At 34.9% G+C, this 17,716-nt stretch overlaps 1 protein-coding gene and 1 pseudogene across 1 annotated transcript; one reads left to right on the forward strand and one right to left on the reverse strand.

The window, feature by feature from the left end:
• Positions 1 to 543: 543 nt before the first annotated feature.
• LOC143573924 (REF/SRPP-like protein At3g05500 pseudogene) lies at positions 544 to 1,581 on the reverse strand (annotated as a pseudogene).
• A 5,244-nt stretch (positions 1,582 to 6,825) lies between these two features.
• Positions 6,826 to 10,977, forward strand: LOC143573923 (U11/U12 small nuclear ribonucleoprotein 35 kDa protein-like). Its single transcript, XM_077058684.1, has 8 exons — positions 6,826 to 7,002; positions 7,070 to 7,170; positions 7,813 to 7,864; positions 7,949 to 8,019; positions 8,091 to 8,181; positions 8,262 to 8,337; positions 8,439 to 8,517; positions 9,882 to 10,977. Exons 1-8 carry the CDS (start codon positions 6,858 to 6,860, stop codon positions 10,479 to 10,481), a joined length of 1,215 nt encoding a protein of 404 aa, XP_076914799.1. The 5' UTR covers positions 6,826 to 6,857; the 3' UTR covers positions 10,482 to 10,977.
• The last annotated feature ends 6,739 nt before the right edge of the window (positions 10,978 to 17,716 follow it).

Raw genomic sequence — 17,716 nt, forward strand, 5'->3', positions numbered from 1 at the left:
TCCACTCTCTCTTGAATTTCATTTTAACATAAGAACAGCATCTAGGATACATGCAGCCTGATTTTTAAGTTTGTTCTTAGTGTCAATATCATAATCTGCGTTCAGTGGATGCTTTGTCACTATAAGTTCCTTAACAACTTCATCTTCATGCTTCCATGGTGTCTTTCATTCTTGTTTTGGTGTGAAATTTTGAACAGAGAACTGAATATTTGCTATTATTTTTATTGTTCTGTAGGCTATGAGCAAATATGGAACGGTGAAGAACTTGCGATTGGTCCGCCATATTGGTAATGTATATATGCTTTGATGTTTTGAGAGTGCTAACATAAGAGGTTGCAATTGTGTGTTCTCATAGTTGACTAAATTATGGTTAGTGCCTCTCGAGGCTAAGCGCCAACTAAATAATAAGCGAGTTCATAGATCTTCATTGAAGATGATCTATGTAATAAACAGAATTTCATTGTTAACTCATATCATCCATCTTGTGTTGTATCCACTCATTAGACATTATCCTTGATTAGATTTCTTCTAGTTTAACATGCGACAAAGGTTACCTTGGGGCATAATGAAGATACTCTAAAAATAACTTGGGATATAATGTAACCACAACCAACATATATAAATAAATTATATTGAAAACAAAAGTAATACCACATAGTAAAACATAAATAAACCAATACAATATTCACACAATAACTAATCATACATTACAACCTTAACTACTATGCCACCGGCTCTGCTTGCGGTCCAACCGGGTTGAACACCTTAGCAATCCTCTCGGCCGGCACCAATGGAAGATAACTAGAAACCTTGTACCCTTTCTCAGCCGTCTGCTGCACGGTCTGGTTATACTTGTCTGAACAGTAAGCCGCAGTGGGCACCACCACCTTAGCCACCTTGGGGAAGACCGGGAGCTGGTTCAAAGACTGCCAGGCCGAGGCAGCATACCGCTCAGCCACTGGCTCGTATTTCGTATACAGCCCTATAGCAGCCGGTTCAAGCTTAGTATACGCGGTTTTGACCTCTTGAGACAGGTTGTTGGTTTTAGCTGAAACTTGTTTCACAAAAGGCTGGACTTGGGTATCGAACTTGTTAACGGACTCGTCTACTTTGCGATCAACAAACTTTAGGAGCTCAGCTGGGACATGATGGAACTTATTATATGTTGGACCGACCGCGGTCTTTAGCTTACCCTCCATGGTCTCAACCCGCGGTTTAAATGGACCGGAGTTGTTCTTGGCATAAGCGTAGGCTTTGGAAGCGTAAAGAAGTGCATGAAGAGCTGCCATTTGTACAAACTGAAGGTACTTTAGTCTCTGTTCTTCCTCCCTCTCAATCTCTGATTGATTGGTGGTAACAGGAACATTGTTTTCGGCCATGATCGAGAGATTTTAGCTTAACTGCTTGCTGGTTTAATTTGAAGAACTGATCGCTATTTTGTTGATGGATCAGTCGATGGATCTGTATTTATACAGAGTTGTTTTTGTTGAAAGCGTGTGAAGTATTAATCTAAATTGCTGAAATAACCCCTTGCCATTTTTAATTGTCCCTTCAAACCCCTTACATTTTCATGTTTGAGGATCAACTAATGACTAACTTTATCTACACTTGTGGTTCGTATTATATAATGTTCATTCAGCGTTGACCTGTAGGTATCTATTTAACTATGCTTGTTACTCTAAACTAATTTTAATAGCATGTTTAACTTAACAATGGTTGCACGTCTAATTATATCCTTAGATCAACTATTCGCTGCATCTAACGTACTAATGTACGTTCAATCTATCAGAATCATACGATTTAGAAGGTCATGGCTTCGAGTTTTGAAAGAGAGAATTTTGTCAGCACCCCCTACAAGATTAGGAGCATTGGTTGTTCTGGAAATTAAAAAAATCATACCATTATCATTCATATATAATGAAACCATCCACTATTATAAATGTATATGTATGTTTTGAGTTTTATCAAATAAGAGTTGGAAAAATGGTTAAGTGACAAAAACGTTTTTACATGACTATGTTATTGATATTATTTGTTTGATGCGTAAAATTACATTTTACGTTTGTCAAAAAAACTTATTTGTATTAATAAGAATCGTTTCACTTTGTTACACACAATTATGTTAAGTTGAACATATATATAATGCATTTAACCTTTTTTTCTTTTGGTGGGGGGGGGGGGGGGGATAATATCTACTTTGAGACTAGTCTTATTTGTTAATGTATTCAACCAACTTGAATCATGTTACTTTATATAAGCATTCTTTTAGGAAATGTAGTGGTCATATGCAACATATAAAGAGAATATAAGGTGTGTATTGTAAATATTAAAGTTGTTGACATCCTTATGTTTTCTTAACTCTTCAATCTTCATACATAAAAACGTATTCACACAAAGACATTCCCTTCAACCCCCCCCCCCCCCCCCCCGGGGGGGATCTACACGCACACGCAAATGGAACGTGTTCAAACCGTCCCCACTATTCTTTTGTAAATTTGGGAATTATTTATCAAGGAATATACATGAATAAATACTTTGAAAATTTAAAAGTTAATGAAGTGAAGTTGTGAGAACTCACACCTTCATTTTTTTTAAAGGCCAAACTTCATTTTTTTTAATAAAATATATTTTATATATTAAATAAAAGGATCCAATTACAATAGAGAGGTGTATAAGCGGATAACAAGCAGCGTCGCCACCCCTTCTAAATAGCAAACCCAATCCTGCTAAAAAATTAAAGAAGAACACTCGCAAAGAGCAAGAAACAAAGGAAAGACAAACAAGAATAATAGCAAACATATTACACCTTCAATAGAGAAGTTAATAAAATAAAACTTACACCAATTCTCTCAATCAAGAGTTGCCCTTTTATGTTGGGAAATTGCATAGAAAACGAGTATCCTTGGAAATATGGAAGTTGTGAATCACTTTCAGACCAAAACTATTAATATTCATTGCAAAACAAACAAATTAAAAATTTCATTCTTTGAAATTTGAAATTAATTATTTTATCTAAATCAACATGAAAATTCGTTACTTGTAAAAACTTAATATTAATAACTAATACAATATATTTGTATTACACTAAATAATATATTTATGTCATACTGAATTTTTTAAACCAGGAAATAATTATTAAAGAAAAAACAATAAAATATAAAATTATTAATAAGAAAAAGAAGTATATATTTAATTTAATATGGGAGAAAGGTGGGAAAATTTTATAATTATCACTCATGTATGATGACATATGACATTAAGAAACTCGTGTAGCACACAAGTTAGAATAAAAAAAATTATTTAAATAATAACATAATGTGAAATATTAAAAATGTGTTCAAAAGATATAAAGATATAATATATGGGTAGAATAAGTTATACATTACACAATATAGAAATAAAAAGTTGTTAAAAAGTTGTTAAAAATTCGTAAATTTCTAAAAACAATTTGTATACAATATTTGTAATTTTAAGCTCTATATCAAAATTGGTAGTTTCATTTTGTTTTTGTTTTCAACTTTAGGTGATGAAACACATAACTTAACATGTGTTAAAAGAGAAATGCATTTAATAAGAAAGAGAGGTGGAAAAATTTTGTAAGAACCTATATTGTGTGATGTCATGTGGCATTGATAAACCTTTATTAATTATATAATATAGATTTATATTTCCGTTTATGACTAATAACAACCATAATCAAACAACCAAATCACGCCTAGTTGAAGACACTTATGGTTAGAGTTTGTTAAAGTCTACTCCTTTTTTGTTTTGAATTGTTTTATCGGGTTATGTTCGTTTGTTATATGGTTAATTTACGTTACGATTAAAGAAGAATATCTTGCTTTGACATTGTAGTTTTTAAATTTTATTTTATTTTATTTTTGTTTTCTAGGATACTCAAAACTCGATTAACCCAACCCTAGCTACCTAAACCAAAAAAATCCGTTAGAGATTTGGGCTCGGTTTCGAGTGAATGTTTAAAACTTTGTAATCCGAATAACCCAAACCCAAAAACACCCACCCCTACCGCTACCATTGTCAAACTAGTTGACTTATTAGGAATTTTAAAATTGTTTGAACATGGTATCGACGATTGTGGTGAAATCGGACCCTGATTCCTAGATATGGAGATGTGTGGATGGTACAGTGGAGGGCTTTTTGGCTAAGAACTTGAGATGAGAACCGGATAATAATTCACATTAGGTTGTTAATGGTATCTTTTGGCTTAAATGTGTTCAAATTAAAGTAAATTGTCTTGTTTGGAAACAATACGTGTGGGTTGTGTATTATGTTTACAGAGTCTTCGGAGCATCTTATGATTCATTGTCGGGTAGCTAATTGCGTGTAACAACATGAAAATTTCGAGTTCAAAGTATCAACTTTTCAAAGTTTAGGGACTAAAATTGCCAAAATCCAAACTTCAGGGTTAAAAATAAAAATTCTGATTTCCTGACCCATCACGCTATGCGATGAGTCAGAGGAGAGCCCCATCGCGATACGCGATGGGGTGTTTGACTAAGTGTGACACGTGGCACACGGTGGTACTATGTGCTGCCACGTGTCACCACGTGGCAACACTGCTGCCACGCGTCGCCACGTGGAGCGGCGCCTGCCACGTGTCGCCACGTGGCAAGCCTATGTTCTGACTCAGCTGGCCTATATCGCGGTACGCGATAGGTCAGCCCAGGGACCCATCGCGTACCGCGATGGGCACAAAAATTTTGTCTATAAATAGCAGCCAAGGGCTGCTCATTTTCACATCCCAACTCAGCTCTCACTTCTCTCTCGTCTCTCTAAAATCCCAACAAAACATATAAACGATTTCCTCGATAAGCGTGCCTCGAATCTCTCGTTTGTGTATAACGTTTCCTCGAAGTTCATACCACCCTCCATCCACATACAACCAAGATGATGTTTGTTCTCGAAGTTCATGCCAACGAGTGTTGAAGATTTGGCGTACCTCGATTTGCGTGTCGAGAAAAGAAAAGCGGCGTTGGAGTGCTGCTCAAGTCCCTAGGATTTTTATACGCCACTAAGGTTAGGCGTAATGATGAATTCAATATAATTTAATATTATATTCAAAGCTTAAGCCTTAAGTCGAGGTTATACTCGATACCTCGATAAAAGAAAAGAAAATAAAATATAACAAAGAAATGAATAAATAATGAATATTGTGATTACATATATATGTGTGTAAGTATATATGTATATATTCTTTGTTATGAAAATATTATTTAATGAATAAAGAGTATTCTTAAATAATAAAAGAAAATGATTACGTTTCTTAGAGAAGAAGAAACGTCGGGTTTTTATTATAAACTAAAGGTTTATAATTTACTTTTAAACTAAAGGTTTTTAAGTAAATAAGAATTGAACTAAAGGTTCAATCGAGGATTGAGATAAGACTAAAGGTCTTAAGCCGGATCGTGTATCCGACTAACAAATATTTATACTCGTACTATAGGTGCGAGATAAAGAAAGGGAAAGACCCTTGGACGGTGAGTGAAGCCGATCCTAAAGAGACAAGGTGAATACGCCCCAAAACTTTTAAACTTGTTTTTCAAATAAAGTCAAACGTGTTATATGAAATTGTTTACAAGGGACTACGTGTTCCTAAAACCGTTATAAATAAGGGGTATGAACCTAACCCTCAGCCTGTGGTATACGTATGTATGGATCCTTACATAGGTGGTACTATGCGATGAATGGGCATGATCTCACCACCCTTGGTCGTAGGACGCTCTCCTGCAGGGAGTACGACCTTATGTGTATATTTACGGGTACTTAACTAAGTCGAACGCTGCGGTGTTTGCTGAGGTGACCTAGAGTAGAGGCTCGAGTTTATAATGTGCTATTTGACTTTGTTATTCCTAAGCCACGTTGGGCCGAGGCAGACGTAGTCTCGAGGGGTAATAAAGTAAAAGAAGTTATTTTGCGTCAGCGTGTTCACCAGCATTCGTTGCTGACGTATTTTATTACATTTTGCAGGTGAACAATAATAGCGCTTGGAAGTGTCGAAGTGCTATAAATATCCGATGGATCGGATTTCTTTTGTAAACGTAATATGGTGGTTTGTAATTATAAACACATAAATATTTTGTTAACTTAAACGGGTGTTTTAATCCCGTCTTTTGTTATATGTAAATATTACATTTTGATCCTTAAAGTTTTATAAGTCTTCCGCAAACTAACGCAACTCTGATTTATTTACAATTACGATACCAACTGTTGGGTCACGCTCTTAGGCCTAAGATGGGGGTGTGGACATTGCGTTTGGTCAATTATTCATGTTAGGGTTATATAACCCAAGTCCGATAACTTTGGTGTCGCAAGGGACCTATTGAAGTTTATCCAAATAAACATAAGAATAACAAGGAGAGTGTCACACCCCGACCCACAATAAAATATTCTGGGAAGCGATTTAGATTGTTTAGGGTGTGTTTGGGATTGCTTATTTAAGTTAAAAAGGACTTTTGATTAAAAAGACTTATAAACTTATGAAATTTTGAAAATAAGTTTTTAAAAGAATGTTTGGATTATCTTATGTGTTGGGGAAATTAAAATGACCAAAAGGGACACTCTTTTTTAAAAGGAGTGTAATGGGGTTTAAGGGTGAGAGGGCGTAATAGGTAAATCAAACTCATTAAGTTAATAAGTTACATATTCCTAACTTTTCAAAACCCCTCTATTTTGACTTCACCATAAGTTAAAATCCATAAGGCCTTATGTTTTTGTCAAACACCTTCTGCACTTATTAACTTTTTAAAAAGTTGATAAGCTATAAGTTGATGAAAATAAGAAATCCCGAACACGTTATTAGCTCACATAACACTTCTAAACACTCATACACGAAGACGATGAACCGAAACAAAGACAAATTGAACTCCGTCTTTTACGCACAGTCATACCATCCGATTCAAGCCGGTAGCATCGACGGCACCGACATCCTGCCTCACGATAACGCCGTTTACAGAGCTCTGTTATGTTCCTCAGCCGGCCTTTGTATGTTAATTCAAATTTAATCTTCAATTTCATCTTATTGTTCACTGAAACCCTAATTTTGGTGCAGATGATCCACTGGGCGATCCGAATGTTATTGGAGATGATCCTTATTGCACTCTTTTCGTCGGTCATTTATCACATTTTACTACCGAAGATACCCTCCGCAAGGTCTCTTTTTACCCTAATTATTATCATTCAATGTGTAATGCCATAAGGCTATTTTAGGTAATTAGGGATTTATTTAATACCAAATGAGAAATTAGAATATACACGCTTAATCTAGACTGTTCTGGTAGTTAACTAACAACTTCCGGTAGTTACTGCGGTTATAATTACCAGTGGTAGTTATGGAGGTTACATAACCACGAACATTGAACTTATATATAAGAGATTATTTGGTAATCTATCGGGACTCACGAAATTCACACAAACTTACATTACATGTTCTTGTCAGAATTCCGAGTTTTATCCGATTAAAAATTCGGGAGAACCGTCGAATTCTTTCGATCTGGCAGTGTGTTTCACGACTTTTAGATTATCCAAGCGTTACGGATATCGAATCCTCTACAAAATGTGTTTGTTTTGATTCTTTGATGTGTTTCTATCTATAGTAAAATTAGCCTAGCTCATCAAGAACAAACATATGATTAGGAACATCTAGGATATATGCAAACTGAAAATAAGTTTGTTCTTGCTGTTCATATTAGAATCTACATCCTGTGGATGCTTCCATGTTATATAGCATTCTTGTTGTTTGTGTGGAAGTCTGTGCAGAGCTCTGAATATTTGCTGGTTCTTACTGTTTTGTAGGCTATGAGCAAATATGGGACAGTGAAGAGCTTGCGATTGGTCCGCCATATTGGTAATGCATGTGTATTTGAGATTGCTAACATAAGAGTTTGTCTGCAAATGTGTGTTTTAATAATAGACTGAATAATGTTTACAGTTACTGGTGCCTCTCGAGGCTATGCTTTTGTTGAATTTGAAAGTGAGAGAGAGATGCAACGAGCGTATGAGGTAATTAAATTGAAACACTTTTTTGTTGCTGCTTATGCAAAAACGTGTTTACCATGTTTCTTCATGTGCAGAAAGCGCACCATTCGGTAATTGATGATTCTGAAATCATAGTTGATTATAACCGCCAGCAGCTGATGCCAGGATGGATTCCTAGAAGACTAGGTCATATATATTTCCCCTCTTGTTGAATATTATTTTTAGATATGCTACAATTAGTTGTTGAGACTCTTTTATATGTTTAGGAGGGGGTCTTGGCGGTAAAAAAGAATCAGGGCAGCTTCGTTTTGGTGGTCAAGAAAGACCGTTCCGTGCCCCGTTGTATGAATTCCCAACTCCTTTACATTAAATATATACCTTGTGTGACTTTTGAAATTTAGAGATGAAACTAACTTTTTTCCCTTGTTGATTTACTTGAAAAGGCGTCCGATTCCATTAGATGATTTGAAACGCCTTGGGATTCCGCCTCCCCCTGAAGGAAACTACATGTCACGATTTGAGGTATGTTCTTTTCATTATTGCAAATCATGAGAGTACGTTAATGTTAGCATGAAAATGGATAACATACTCTGCACCAATAATGTATATATGCCCTCGGATGGGCAAAAGTGAAATTGCACTAATTTTGACGTTATTTTACTAATCTCGTGAAAATAATGTTAAAAGTGGCGGAAGGTTAATCAGGCATCATGTGGTGGCGTTGATAGCCGAAAGACAATGGTACATGCACCAATCGACCAGTGTTCCAATGGTTGAGTGTTATGTGTCTTATGTCCAAGGCTTGATGCAAAACTACTATCGAGCCGGGGGTCTCACCGGAAGCAACCCCTCTATTTCTAAAAGGTAGAGGTAAGGTTGTCTACATCTTACCCTCCTCAGACCCTACCATAGCTTTGCTATTGGTGGGATATACTGAGTAAGATGATGATGATGACTCTGCACCAATAATAGTTTTGACCCAAACTAGGTGCCAACAAAATGCATTATGTTACTTCTTAGCAAAACATTATACATGATCTACCACTTTGCATATTTGGTGTTATGAAATTGTGATGTGGCAGCCTTGGCTTATAAGGGTGTGTGGGGCGTGCCCCAAGCCTTGAGGCGGCGCCTCATGTAGGGGTGGGTGGAAACAAGTCGAGTCCAAGCTCGACTAGCCTCTTTTTGACTTACTCAAGCTCGGTTTGTTTCAAGCTCTGTTTTTTAAAGCTCAAGCTCGGCTCATGAGTTGTTTTTTAAAGCTCGAGGGCTCAAGCTTAGGCTTGTCTCGTTAGAATTCATTAATTAATTCATATACATTTTTAGTTATTTTTTATATGTTTATAATTATAGTTTGTTATACATAACATAAATATATTGTTTAGATTTTTTTATCATGATTATATATCTAATAGACTCGTTTAGGCTCGCGAGCCAGCTCGAGTTCGATAAGTGAAGCTCGGTCGCGAATTAAACAAGCTTATTTTAAGGCTCGAGCTCGTTTAAGCTCGGCTTGATTTGAGCCGATCTCGAGTAGCTCACGAGCTGGCTTGGCTCATTTACACCCCTGACCTCATGTACTTTTGGGTCAAAGTTGGTCAAAATTAGGGTTTGTAGGAGTCTAATATGTAACAACCAAAGAGATGAAGAAATTATGAAAGATTTGCTTGATAAAAAGGTTCGTATGTAAAACACACTCGAGAAACACAACTTTTAAGTTGTAAGTACAACTTATTTGGTTGCACATAGAGCAACGACGAGTTTTTTTTAAAATTCAAGGTGGCAGTTGACGTTCCCGTAACTTTGACAATCTTATAGATTTTTTCCGGCATAGTTTTTTAATTTTGGTCACTTTTTCTTGACAAATCTTCATATAATTTTTAGAGATTCCATCACCACCCAGAAGAAAAAGAAGTTATGCAATTAAGGAAGACAGGCATAGCAGAAGCCATAGAAGATCAAGCAGCAGGGATCCCGCTAATGACGAAAGCCGTGACCGTGCTTATGACGAAAGGCGATCTGCAGACGCTGAAGGTGGGTCGCGGAAGAGCCACCGGCATGACAGAAGCTCCTATTATGATGAACATGAAAGAAGGTCCAGTAGCCGTGACCATTGGTATGATGATAGGGAAGACAACTCAAGGGATCATGCTTATAACGAAAGCCGGGATCGCACTTATGACGAAAGGCGATCTGCTGACGCTGAAAGTGGGTCCCGGAAGAGCCACCGACATGACAGAAGCTACTATAATGAAGAACATGAAAGAAGGTCCAGCAGCCGCGACCATCGATATTATGACAGGGAAGACAGCTCAAGGAAGAGAAGAGACTCCCATAGACACGACAAAACATCCACAAGTCATGATCGTGGTCATCATCGATCTGATACGAGGTGGTCTAGTGACAGAGAACAACGATCTCAAAAACGACATAGACACGAGGAAGCTTTTTTTTGTTTTGCAAATCAAAGTCATGATTATATGTAACCAACTAAGATAATAAGATATCTGAACTTTATTAATTCATTATATTTACAAGATGAGATTATATACAAGTATACAACATGATCCATAATCTCCTGCAGACTTTGTTTTCTTGTTCTGATATTTAAACCCTTTTAAAACCAATTTTTTTTTTATAGTTTTCTTAATAATCAAAACTCCATATCCGGTTTTGTATAAGTAGTTGATATTAGCTGCATAATTTGACTGTGCAAGCAACTGCTTGTGCCCAGAATTTCAATCTAGCTTTCACATCTTCAGGATCATCACCTGCACATATTGAGTCAAAGTATAAGCTTACATATACACCATGTAATGAAAGCTGTACTATTTACATTGACCATAATTATGAATATATTTTTTTTAAATCAAAATTCAAATTTTACTTTCAAAGACTCACCAGGAGTAGAAATCTTCCAATTAGCTTTTGAAGGCGGTGTCGGTGACTCCGGCGACTTCTGTTGCTCTCCAAGAAACTTCTGGCTCATGGAATAACACAATTCTAAAAATCATGAATAGTTGGTATAAACTATAAAGCACCGTAAATTACATTTTAAATTAAATTTATAATAGTTTATTTCACTATAATTTAAATTGCAACCAAAGGATGAGTGATCTGATGAAAAGTTTCCACTCAGACAACATACACATACATGCGATTTCTTTATGGGCAAAACATACAATATTGATTGGTATAAAATAACGGTTCTTACAAGTAGAGTTCATGTCTTCATTCACATTACACATGTAATCCTTTACGGTATATAAGTTAGAGTGTGTGCTTATATTTAATCAGATAAAACAACATTGTCAAGATATCCATCCACGCCAAGCTCTATTAGACAGCGTGACAATTTTTCTAAAGAACAAACGGTAATCTCCAACACATTGTAACTGTATCAAGCTAACAACATTATCCAAAATTGTTATAACTATAGTAGTATAGTATATACAATTAGGTCGAGCATTTATTCGTGGTCCACAACCAAGGACCCATTTTCCATGTTTTCATATAATGCACACAACCATATCTAAGTGGGACATCGTCATGGATGTGGTCGTCCATGATGTTTGATTAATGATATTAGCGAGTGTTTGACATGTAGTTAAATGGGTTAGGGTTTGAGTTAAATGGGTTCGGATCATAAACATGTTGAGACATTAATGAGCACGATTAAAAACATATCTAAACCAGTTTAACTCGCCAAACCCGTTTATAACATGAATTACATGTTAAATTAATTGTGTTAAATGGTTAACACGTGTGCATGGCGGTTTATCAATACCACATAAATTTATAAGTTATAAATAAGTAAATATATCATAATTAATTTCCCTCCTCTAAACAACTAACATAGTTCGTTAAAGTTTTATGGACTGTAATTTTGTATAGATTTTATTTTAGCACGTTAGTTATATCTTACTATATATTATTATATTAATCATGTTAAGTGAGCCCTCTCAACAATCATGTTGAATATGTGATGTTATTCGTGTTATTGAACTACTTACATTTAATTTTGTTAAACATATCATGTCATGCAACCCACTTATTATCAGTAAATGACAAATTTAGTCAAATGTGGCCTTGTTTATGTTACATAGTCGTGCCTAGCTGTCTAACACAACATGATGTGTTTGTTTGCTTCAATTTTGTACGGGTATATGTAAACCATAGATCTACAAGGTATAAAACATCAGCTTTAAGAAATTTGATTATATCTAACAAAACTTTTTATGCTTAAATATGTGACATAAACTCAATGAATTGTTGTTAGGAGACACCAAGCCATATAATCTTGGAGATACATGCTATATTGTATAATCAATCAATTAACATATTCGTGAAGAAACCAATAACAAATTAATAACATCGAATCAAATACAAGAATCAATCGAATTGACCACCATCGATCATGACTTGCACACCACATGGTGAAGATAAGACAACGAGGTTGTGGGCCACGAGCCAACGAATCACATGGCTCAATCACCATATATTATATATAAAGAATCAACCATTATATATATATATGATATATATATATATATAATGGTTGATTCTTTATATATGCAACAAAGAAGATCCAATCACCACTTTGGTGAACCACCAACCACTACTTTTCCAAACATATGACACCACTTATTGGAATTCACCCTAAGACTTGATAGTAACTTGTATTCAAACCAATATCTTATTGCTTAATATTGTTACAAGTATTCTGTTTATCATCACTTTAAATCGCAATAATCACGCGTGTGATACATGTGACGGTATGAGTACCGTGTGAGCCTAGACAGGTGATGCAAGTAATTTTATGACCACGCGTTTTGCCTTTGCATAATGTAATCCGTTTCAAACATAAAGAATATGAGGGTAATCGGTATACCTTGACATAGACGAGAGAATATGAATATGAATCAAGCAAAGGGTTGAAGATAAGAGAGATAGGAGACATGTACTAGTATTAAGTCTTACAATTGTCATATTGAGAATGATTGTTATATTCGAATATTATGGGATGTCAAGTTATGGCCTTGGTTGTAACAAGTATTGTCTAGAATATTATCAGAAGTCAATATAGTTTCTAATATTAAATACACTAGAATAGAGTACCACATATTACCACTCAAATGTCATTTATAGGATATGGCTAAACTATACTACAGTTAAACTAGAATTGTTTACGGGTTAAGGATCGAACCAAAACTGACACTTGTAATTTAAAAGGCTAAAGCTCGGCTTTGGAAAATGGTAAAGTTAAGTGTATTCAACAGAGGCTATAATCATAAATTGAGCATTTATAAATCTGCAAGAAGGTAGGCCAATTCATATGCATATTCATCGTCGGTATTGTTCGCGTTGCAGCCATTGCAGTGAGTGTCAAGTATACTTATAACTCGTTTCTATCTGCACGTATCCATAAAAGACGAGATTGTTGTAAAAATAAACTAAAAGAGCTCAATAACACAATTAAATAACCTACGCGGCCTGAATTTATTTGGGATGTCCGTGATCACAAGGGCGTTTCGAGGATCCATAACACATGTCTTGAAATTTGGTTCTCAGTATGAGCCTTGGATTCTTGGAATAAGGTTTAGAAAATCATTTCAAAATTTTTGTTGGCAAATAACATTTATTCTATATCTACATATTTACAAGTTGAAGTCTAGTCCTCTATTTATTTGTTCATGTTTCTTGTAAAGATGAAGGTTACGAGCGACTGAAGTGAAAGAGTTGGATGTTTCATTGTTTTGTTGTTGTTTCTTGTTTGAACTTTTTATTTTATGTTTAAAACTATTGTCATGTTTAAGACTATTTCCTGGTTCTTCGCATTGTTTTGGTTGAAAACTCTCGGTTTTCTGTATGTTGCATTGTTGTATTTGAAAATTTAGTTGGCTAGAACAAACCAAATAGCCAATATGTTGCTCACTCTTCTGTTTGTAGTAGTCTGTGTCTATGTGGTGGTAAAAGGTGGAGAATTCCCTTGAAGTCATATTGCCTTAGTCTACGGGAAACCTGTTTGTATTACCGTTTGAGGCTATCGCTTGGATGTCTTGAAGGTCATCCCGGAAGCCATCAAAGGTTTGTGAAGTTCAGAGCATTTTCAATGAGTTATTCGCACCCATCTTCGTTTTTAAAGTTTAAAAAAATCATCTAAATAACCATTTCAACTCATTCTCTATCTCCAAACTCCATTTCTAAATTTAGTGAAATTGTATATAGAAAGCCTCTAAATTTAGAGCATTGCCACAACATTTCATTTCCAACTATCCTTATATAATAATATACATTAGAAATCAATTTATATTGAAAATGATAATAGGACATAATAGTTAGTGGTTAAAATTATAAACGGAGGAAAGAGAAAAAACAATAAAAAACGAATATAGAGATGTGAATGAAGAATATGTTGGGGGAGGTTTTTAGAAAATGATATAAATTAAGGAAATTGTGTTTTTAGTTAAATTTAAAAAATGGAGATGAAAAACCAATTGGGAATGATCTTAACCACCTTACCCTACCTCTTTTAGATTTTTGCCAAACTAGCGTTGATAGAAAAAAGTATTCACAATTTAGTGTTTTTCATTTATTTTGTATTCACTATTTTACTTTTAAGTTTGATTTTGTTCTTTTAGTTAATCTATTATTTATTTTCGTTTCACATTTCTTATACAATTTTTATCCGATAATCTCCGGTAACTTCCTTTTTATATATATATTTTTTAAACAAACCTTCTTTTTAAGTAACTTCTTCGTTTTTAGTAGCGATGCCTTTCTTTTTCTTTTCGCAGGTTCTTTACAGGTTCATCTCTGATCATTGTTACCTTTGTCGTTCCTCTTAAACTGTTGTTGTGATTTTCTTTTTGTTTTTCCTTCTTATTTTGTGCCTTTTGGACTGCGTTCATTTCTGATCATGAAGTTAGTCTTTTAGTGCTACTGTGTGTGCATTACTAATTCTCTGTTCAAGAAAAAATTCAACTGAAATAACATCGTGTACAAAGTCAATGAGAATTAGAAGAAGCAGGACGATGTTAAAAAGATACTTACGGTTACATCAATGTTGGCCCAATACTTTGGTACGATAATGTGCTTACCTACACAAGTCATATGACATACTAACAATAAAATCGATAAGGTCTACGCGTGTGCATTGTCATATCTTTATTTTTGTTATTTTATTGTAAGTTTGATAAATTAAATAAAAAACCGGTACTTGCTCATTTTATTTTGGATGGCATGTAGACGCACCTACCTCTCTGGCAACCTACTGTGGTCACTTTTCTTATGGGGCATTTAAGAAACAACTCCATAAGGTAAGAAATGGCTTTTTATATGTTGCTTTGTATTTCAAAGTTCAAACTATAAACTATATTTTACAAAATTTTACAGATCACATGATCTTAGGACTATATTTGCCTGTTAATTTATGCGTTAGTTATTTCATGTATCCAGATCGAGTCAGTAGACAAGAAAATAGAAGGAAACTCATAAGGAATGAAGGTGTAAGAATCTTGGGTTTGTGGGTGAGCATTGGGAATGACCGATGTGAGGTCAAGGGCTTTGGAGGCTGCCAAATGTATATGCAAAGTTGTACCATATAACTACGTACACTTGATATAGAACGTGAACTAGATGCCGAAAAAATGATGATGACTCATTTCTTTTTTGATTACTCATATTATAAATTTGTAAGCATTCTCTTTGAGATACTCAAATTGCTTTTTTTTTTTTGTATATTATTTTAATGTTATGTGATAAATATTGATATTTATATTACATGTTTTCTAACAAATAGTTTGGGTTGAAGAAAAATTTGAAGACAATGAGGCATTTGAAAGTGCGAAACCCAAGTGATAATACTAGTAAATACTAAGTGGTCAATTTGATTCTCCAGAATGTCTGTCTACAAATGAACAAGGTACCGATTTAACCTTATTTGACTTTTTAAATCTCTATACACTTTTTGTTGCTTTAATTCATTATCTCAAACTGCCCATGTGCATTTCTTGATCTATAGTCTAAAATTAAGCGCAATTCACAATATTTACAAACATACCCTTTCGTTTAGCCTTTTCTGCATGTAAGAATTGGTCCATTAATAAATTGAATCTCACCACGTTTTTTAACACCAATCCAACCCGTTCAGCTGCATCAGTTAATTTTTAATTTGATTATTTTGCCAAAACACAATCTGACCAGTAATCACATTTCCAGATTGATGACGTGCACCAACATTTTGACCAGAATGCCCTTTTTATGCTAATTTCGTAATGTGACGGATCTAAAAATGCCTTTAAACCCATAAATTTGTTGCATAGCATTTTATTTTAACAGTTTAATCCGTTTGATGCGATTTACTCAAAAAGAGTTGAAAACTGACCTGTATATAAGATACCCTCCTAACTACAAAATTTGGCATGTTAGTTACTAGAAATATAGATAATACCTGACTAAACTGACTCGCAATCAAAACTGGCAAAAGTAAAATTGCACTAATTTTGACGTTATTTTACTAATCACGTGAAAATAACGTTAAAAGTGGCGGAAGGTTAATCAGGCATCATGTGGTGGCGTTGATAGCCGAAAGACAAGGGCACATGCACCAATCAGCCGGTGTCCCGAGGATTGAGTGTTATGTGTCTTATGTCCAAGGCTTGATTCAAAACTACTATCGAGCCGGGGGTCTCACCGGAAGCAGCCTCTCTATCCCTATGGGATAGAGGTAAGGCTGTCTACATCTTACCCTCCTCAGACCCTACCATAGCATTGCTATTGGTGGGATATACTGAGTACGATGATGATGATGATGATATGATATACTTGTTTTTTTTTTCTCACCAACTTTATGCAAGCATCTGCACATATATTGTCCATGCTGACACTCATCTTTGACTACTTTGACCTCGTTCCTAATAATGTTCATATTGTGTGCATATGGAAAGTCTTTATTTTTTTATTAGGTACATCGCATGAAGATTGAAGATCATGAATGAAGTTCATGAACGCAAGAAGTTAAGACTTATTAGATATTTGTTAGTTTTCCTTTTATATGTTTTATATTTAGACTTAACTTGAGAATTGTATTGCTATTGTTAGGGTTTTATTTTTATTAGATATTGTAAATAAATATTGATTTTAATTAATTAAAGCTAATGGTATTTAGCTCTTGTGACACTGAAAGCTTATACGTTTGTAGTGAATGACAAAATATGTACCACTAAAAGACCAAAAATTTGTAATGGCAGAAGAAAAAATTGTCACCATAAGTTCAAAACTTGTGATGACAAATGAAAAAAGTGTCACTAAAAGCCCATAAAGTTGTAGTGACAAATAAAGAAAGTGTCACTAAAACTCCAAAAGTTTGTAGTGGCAAACGAAAAAAGTGCCATTAATAGGTTTTAGTGGTAGAGCTTCTAGTGGCACATTTTTTGTGTGTCGCTCATTCCAATTAGGTTCTTTAATGACACTCTTTGTAGTGGCAAATGAAAAAAGTGCCACTAAAAGCCCAAAAAATTGTAGTGGCAAACGAAAAAAAGTGCCACTAAAACTTCAAAAGTTTGTAGCGGCAGACAAACAAAGTGCCACTAAAAGGCTTTAGTGGTAGTGCTTCTAGTGGCACTTTTGTTGTGTGCCGCTCATTCCAACAAGGTTCTTAATGACACTTTTTTGGCTTTTGTGGCACTTTATGTATGTCACAAAATGGTTTTTTGTTTGT

This window comes from Bidens hawaiensis, unplaced genomic scaffold, assembly GCF_021521415.1.
Source record: "Bidens hawaiensis isolate Kalapana, Puna unplaced genomic scaffold, B.hawaiensis_p1.1 tig00026727_1, whole genome shotgun sequence".
Lineage (NCBI taxonomy): Eukaryota > Viridiplantae > Streptophyta > Magnoliopsida > Asterales > Asteraceae > Bidens > Bidens hawaiensis.

What these genes read in the sequence shown, in the direction of transcription:
- LOC143573923 (XM_077058684.1), top strand. Translation starts at nt 6,858, where the DNA reads ATGAACCGAAACAAAGACAAATTGAACTCCGTCTTTTACGCACAGTCA. An exon ending in ATGTTCCTCAGCCGGCCTTT is followed by an intron (nt 7,003 to 7,069) that starts GTATGTTAATTC and finishes ATTTTGGTGCAG; the next exon opens with ATGATCCACTGGGCGATCCG. An exon ending in GCGATTGGTCCGCCATATTG is followed by an intron (nt 7,865 to 7,948) that starts GTAATGCATGTG and finishes TAATGTTTACAG; the next exon opens with TTACTGGTGCCTCTCGAGGC.